The 6,645-nt window shown below is 33.8% G+C and overlaps 1 protein-coding gene and 1 long non-coding RNA gene across 2 annotated transcripts; both read right to left on the bottom strand.

Moving 5' to 3' along the window:
• Positions 1-2,178: 2,178 nt before the first annotated feature.
• Positions 2,179-2,723, bottom strand: LOC119772577. The gene is made up of 3 exons (XR_005279279.1): positions 2,556-2,723; positions 2,393-2,443; positions 2,179-2,307 (listed from the first exon to the last, which is right to left on the bottom strand). It is a non-coding gene; the product is annotated as an uncharacterized LOC119772577 (long non-coding RNA).
• A 104-nt stretch (positions 2,724-2,827) lies between these two features.
• On the bottom strand, positions 2,828-6,394 carry LOC119772563 (tumor necrosis factor receptor superfamily member 14-like). The gene is made up of 4 exons (XM_038269019.1): positions 6,319-6,394; positions 4,363-4,513; positions 3,049-3,203; positions 2,828-2,919 (listed from the first exon to the last, which is right to left on the bottom strand). Exons 1-4 carry the CDS (start codon positions 6,392-6,394, stop codon positions 2,828-2,830), a joined length of 474 nt encoding a protein of 157 aa, XP_038124947.1.
• Positions 6,395-6,645: the final 251 nt, after the last annotated feature.

Below are 6,645 nucleotides of genomic sequence, written 5' to 3'. Positions count from 1 at the left end.
CTGGGTTCTGAAGTTAAGGTATTCCCGATAATCATAGCCCCCAACTCTATTAGTGAACAGATTTTGAATGTTCTCTGGTAGTTGTTTATTTCTAGCTTTATACATAAGCTGAGCTGTTTGGAATTCTACCAGATCAGGGAGTTTGAGGAGGCGGGACTCTATAAATAGTACGTTAGTATGGTCATGGAATCCTGCCTTATGGACCATTCTGATGGCCCTTTTTTGTAATGTACATAACGGACGCAGCAAGGTTTTGTAGGTGTTGCCCCATATTTCCACACAGTAATTCAAGTAAGGTAAGATCAGTGAGCAATACAGAATATGAAGGGCAGCATAATTTAGAAAATGTTTGGTTTTGCTGAGAACAGCAATACTTCTGGATAATTTTGTTTGAATGTATTTTATGTGAGGTTTCCAGCAAATTTTATTGTCTATCATTATTCCCAAAAACTTAATTTCATTAACTCTCTCAACTGTTACGTTGTCTATTAGGATATGTACATTAGTTTTGCAGTTTCCAAACAACATAAACTTGGTTTTATCCAAATTTAATGATAATTTATTAATATGAAACCATGTCTTAAGTTGACATAACTCTAAATTGATATCAGCTACAAGTTGATCCAAATTATCACCTGTACAAAAAATATTAGTATCATCTGCAAACAAAACAAATTTTAGTATTGTAGAAACTTTACAGATGTCATTAATATAAAGAATAAACAATTTTGGCCCCAGTACTGACCCCTGGGGGACACCACAAACAATGTCCAAGCATGATGATTGGAAGTCACCCATTTGCACAAATTGTTGCCTGTTACTTAAATAACTTTTCATCCACTGGAGGACTACTCCCCGTATGCCATAACGATCCAATTTCTTAAGTAATATTTCATGATTTATTGTATCAAAAGCTTTTTTGAGATCAATGAATACACCTACTGCAGATTTCTTGTTATCTAAAGCACAGGTGACTTCTTCTATCAATTCGATGACAGCCATTGCTGTAGATCTTTGTGACCTAAATCCATATTGACTTTCGGAAAGCAGTTTATGTTTATTAATGAAAGTATCTAATCTACCCACGAATAATTTCTCCAAAATTTTGGAGAACTGTGGAAGTAAAGAAACAGGCCTATAATTTGTGAAATGGTGTCTGTCCCCAGATTTATAGAGTGGAATAACTTTAGCCATTTTCATCTTATTTGGAAATTTACCCGATTGAAATGACAAATTACAGATGTAAGTCAGAGGCTGAATGATTTCCTCAATTACCTTCTTAATTATTGACATATCAATGCCATCACAGTCAGCTGACCTTTTGCTTTTACATTTATTGACAATATCTATCATTTCCTTTTCTCCCACTGCAGTAAGAAAAATTGAGTGGGGATTTCTGCTGATTAATCTTTCACTTAGAGCTCCAGTTGTTGAAGGATCTGGGATTTGTTCTGCAAGTAATGGACCCACACTCACAAAAAATGTATTAAAATTATGAGCAATGTCATTACTGTCCTCAAAATTGTCATCATTATTTATAAAAAACTGCGGAAAACTAATTTTTCCTGAGTTTTTCTTGATAATATTATTTAATACATTCCAAATCCCTTTAATGTTTTTCTTATTTCTATCTAATAATTTACAGTAATAATCCTGTTTAGCTATTCGTAGAATAGCAGTTAATTTATTCTTGTATTTCTTATATTTATTCTCTACCTCCAAGGATCTATACCTTATGAAATCTCTATAAAGTTTGTTCTTTTTTTTTGTGCTCAAACTGTGACGGAGTTTCCTTTGTTTTAATGAACTAATCTCATTCTCTATTCCTCTGACAGGATGGAAGGTGCTGCTTTATATCCACCGATAATCAGAGATCAATGTTGGGTAGAAACAGGTTCTCATTGGGTCATAAAATGATTCCCACTAGTTATCGTGGTTCTATTTACATTCAGCTCCGCAGCCAGTTTTCCAACAATCACCCCAATCAGATTCAGCTTCTTGAACAGAGTTGGAATTTTTTAACCTCCATCATCTTCCATCTTTCAGAGACGTTTTACTAGTTACAGTTTTACTAGGCTCCATAAAACCACACAGGTGTGCAGGAAGTTAGATGTTTCTGCATCTATGAACAAGTCTGCTCTGAGAAAGTCTTTTTAACAGACGGTTCAACATTCCAACAACATTCTGATGCTGCATCCAGCTGTAAGGTCTGAGCTCCTCTCTCAACTGCTGTCTTTACTGATCCTCCATTTCCTTCCACATCCCCGGCCATAAGTAGAGAACCCTCTGGAGGAGATCTGGTGCCCTCTTTGGTAAAATAGTCAAAGAAATGATGTCATCACAAAATAAATGCAATAAGGGTGAAAAAATCAAAGCTGTGAAATAAACATACCTCTCTGAGTTTTGTAGGAATTTTATCCATTTTCTTTTTGTCTTTGGTTTCCTGTCGAGCAGAAACACAGAAGTCAAGTAAATAACTTTTTCTAGTAATGACAGGACTCAGAAGTCTATTTTAGTCTCTTAAGAATTTAGTCTGTAAATAAAAGGAAGCTCACCGCATTATAAGTAATTTTTCTTCCAGAGAACAAAATAAACCACAGCTATTCCCACACACAACACTAATACAACAGAAATCCCAACAGCTGCAGCCACATCTATATTTTTTTCTCCACACTCTCTCAGTTAAAGTTGTTCCTTCTTTAACCAGCCAAAGGTTTAGCTCCTCACACCTGGAATCACACAGAGAACCATTTACATAAATTCATCTGATCAAACAAGTTCACTCCTGGTGAAAAATCTAGATGTGTCTATAGATCTATAGATTCTCTTACTGTGTGTGTGGCTGACAGAGTGTTAATGAACCATTAGAAAATGTTCCTCTGCTGCATTCAGAGCATTCAGTGTCTGACAGCAACGTTCCTGTGAGAATGAAGAATGATTTCAATCCACATTAACACTGATTCTATGTAGAAGAGATATGAATAAATAATGTATTATGATTAAAAATTAAAATGTAAATATGAAACCATGGTTGTTTTAAAATTTTACCTTTCTTGCTAATATATTGTCCAGGTTTACAGCTGCTGTGCTTTTTTGCAGCATTACAGCTGCCTTCAATAACATCAGTACAGAAATGTCCTTCCAGAGCTTCACAAACTGTATCTGATGATCGTGAACATCTGATTTTTAGCCTCAGACCAGAACTTGCCAACATAGAACAAACTTATTATGTCAGACAAAAATGATTTTTTTGCTTGGAATAAAAAACAATGTCTGGGGAAGCATATTTATTTAAGAGGGAAAAAAATGGCAAAAAATAAATCTGAAATTAAATTATGAAAATGACTATTTATTTTTGTTGTATCTATGTATTTTTATTATTTTTCCCCTTTGTTGTGCATGTACACAGTCTCCATTAATCCCCACATTTATTTGATTTATTTCTAGATTTCTGTCTCTGTTTGTTAATGAGGTTGGTGGTTCTAATAATTATCTTCAGCATGATTGGTTAACTGGGAGAATCAGACAGAAACTATTTATGCATGGATAAATTATAGTGGATACGATGGAAAACAGGATTTAAAAGGTTACCAGAAAGGAAGCCTGTATTAATTAGCGGAATCAAAATACAAATAATATAATTTGTCTATGGATTTTATTTAACTTAACAGAGGCCGATATGAGACCTTATATGCAGCCTGTTGGTTCATTTTTGTAAAATCTCTGTCCTCCTCGGCTCAGCTCAGCATCTCTAAGGAGTAGCAGAAAACACAGAGGCAGAGCGGGCAGAGCCTTCAGCATCAGCAGCTGAGAAGCAAGTAGAGACACAGCAGGTGAAAGATGATGAACAGTAGAGCAGGAGGAGAAGGTTCAGTTCCAGGTTTTCTCTGAGGTCATGATGTGATGGTCTGTTAGGATTTATTCAGACATCCTTCTGCTCTGCATCCATGTATGAACCGTTTGCTTCTGTCTGACTCTCCCAGTTAACCAATAACGCTAAAGACGAATATTAGAACCACAGAGACAGAAATGTGGAAATAAAAATAAATAGAAGTAGAAATAAATGAAGGAACAAAAAAATTGTTTCAAAAGGGAAAAAAAACATAACAAATAAATACATAGAGAAATACAAGCAAAGCAAAAAACAAGAATTAGCCTTTTTTATGACCACACTATATTTATTTTTGTATTTATTTTAGTTTTATAAAATTTTATGTGTATTTATATATATAATGGTGCATACTCTTTACCTGTTCATTTATACATTCATATGTGTATTTATTCATTTTCATATTATTTTTTTGTCATTTTTTTCCCTTAATCAAGATATTTGAAGGAAAAAAAAAAAAACTTCAGTGATACTGAGGAATAAAATGAGACATTTCACCTTCATCACATCTCTTGCATGGGTTGCAATGCTTTTTCCCAGTAGGAGTCTCCATATATGTTCCATCAGCACAGCGTAGACAGGATGTATCTCTGAACTCAGTGCAGTCTGTTTTCACTCGATTCCCTGTTAGAAAAGGAAAATAACAATCGCAATTCTGGAATTTCATCTTTAATTGCAAAGACATATAAATGAGGCAAAAGATCCAAAGCTCATCACAATAAAGATTTAGCAAGAAAATCTGTATTTGGTCACAAACAGTAGAATCCAAAAAGGCAAAATAAAGATCAAATTGATAAGGCTGTTTAAAATAACACTGAGTGTTAGTCAGACATTAAGGAGTGCTGAGAGCAGATTATAACCTTAAGGATTAACAAGATCATATAAATATGCTTTCTGTGGTTCCTTAACATTAGGGGACTAATAAGGTTTATTCTAAACTAAGAAAATCTGAAGTTCTAGCTGTGAACTATGGCTGTTTTTTTTTAAGGTAACCCTCTGACATCTACAAATTATGCAGCCTCAATATTATGGGCCAAATAACAACCCTTATAATGAGATGTTTGGTAAAAACAACATTCCTGTGAGCAAATTATTAATTAGCACCCTGGTAGTGTCACGGTAACAGGGTATTAAGTCACATACTTGATTTCAAAATCAAAAGCGACACTACACTAATCTATAGATTAGTCAAATTTAACAGATTTGCAAAATTAATCAAGGTAAAAAAAACTGCTTCTAAGAATGAAAATTAATATGTAAGTCAAATAATTTCTGACAATAAATATCTATTTGGTAAAAATATATAAATATAAACTACAACTTTAAACAATGATGTCAGTTTTTGCTTCAACCACTTCTTGATTAACTTAACTTAAAATATATGCTCAAATTTTTTTAGACTGAAACAGAAACACCCTAATTGTGAATTACACCGATAGCTAAAACTCACACATGATCTGGATCATTATCAAGTTTAATGGATGTTTCTTGGCATGAGGAGCACCTCTGGGAAATCATTTTAATAAAATCTATTCATAACTATTCTCGTTTGAAATCATTAAAATTGCTTTAAATTACTTTAAAAGCACGTTTAAACTAATTTGACAAAAATAAATGTAAGAAATACTTTTAGATCTAAAATTCAGCCTTTTGTATTGATCTCACTTATTTAACATGTTAAGTAAGGTTGTGATTGTGGTTATTATTATGAACTATAAAGAATTTAGGCTCTTGAAAAATATTAACTTCTTCTAGGAGTCTTCTTTCCAGGCCAAGGACCCCAAACTGATGGTGAGATGGAGCGGGGACCCCCAAATTATATATATTGTATGAAATAGTGTTCTATTAAACTGGTTCTATAGTCACTCTATTACAGACGCAGTAATGTAACTAAAGTAATCCCTCCCTGGGATTATTAAAGTTTTTCTGATTCCTGGTTGATGGGACAGGTGTCGTGAATTAAATGGTGTCCAGTTTGAAAGAGCTCCTGTGTGTCGCTGAATGTGTGCATTGATGACTGAAAGACATCTTCTGCCTCCATTTATCTGTTCACTACAGTGTGTTGAATTCATGTTAATGTTGATTTAAAGACATTTCAATTAGTGGAAAAAATTGCAGGGGGATTATAAAAAAAAATTCTAATCAACAAAAACTTTCGCGACCCTTATGCAATACCCCCATGGACCCCCTAGGGGTTGCGGACACCCTGTTGAAGATCTCCGCTTTAAGAATTACAGTCTACATATTCTGTATATAAAGAGTTTACATATTTTAGAGGACAGCTAAGAGTAAATCAAGGCTTCATGTGTGATTCTCAAATCAACTGGAAGCCTGGCAGCATAGAAGAATACTAAAACTGAGAAGTATGTGATTAAATAAAGAAGAAAAAGGAAAAAAAGCAGAAATAGTTTTATCTTGTTGAGTCTTACCAGCAGGGCACAAAGGGCAGCATTTGTTTCTTATCTTATACTCTGTAATGTGACATGTCAGGTCAGTGACAATCATATACTGAAATAAAATCACCTGTGAAGAAAATTTATTTTAACACTTTTAGTAAATTCAGCAGTAGAAATTAACAGACATATTTTCAGATAAAGATTAATCAATCTTTATAAGAAATGAAGAAATGTGTAAAGTTACATTAGCCCTGCCCTTCTCCTGTGACACGATTCCCATCATCACTTCTTATGCATCAATTAAAAAACTCATCCTTAACAAAGTTTTCATTAATAACTCAAGAAAAAGGAGAAACATAA

Source organism: Cyprinodon tularosa, unplaced genomic scaffold (genome assembly GCF_016077235.1).
Source record: "Cyprinodon tularosa strain WSP-4 unplaced genomic scaffold, ASM1607723v1 ctg716, whole genome shotgun sequence".
Classification (NCBI taxonomy): domain Eukaryota; kingdom Metazoa; phylum Chordata; class Actinopteri; order Cyprinodontiformes; family Cyprinodontidae; genus Cyprinodon; species Cyprinodon tularosa.
Note: the sequence above shows the minus strand (reverse complement) of the source record. Positions and strands in the feature narration are given on the sequence as shown.

Excerpts from the sequence above, each read along its gene's own strand:
- LOC119772563 (XM_038269019.1), bottom strand. The coding sequence starts at position 6,394 with ATGATTGTCACTGACCTGACATGTCACATTACAGAGTATAAGATAAGA. Across the intron at positions 4,514-6,318 it reads CTGCCCTTTGTGCCCTGCTG|GGAATCGAGTGAAAACAGAC; the intron begins GTAAGACTCAAC and ends CTTTTCTAACAG. Across the intron at positions 2,920-3,048 it reads ACAATATATTAGCAAGAAAG|GAACGTTGCTGTCAGACACT; the intron begins GTAAAATTTTAA and ends TCATTCTCACAG.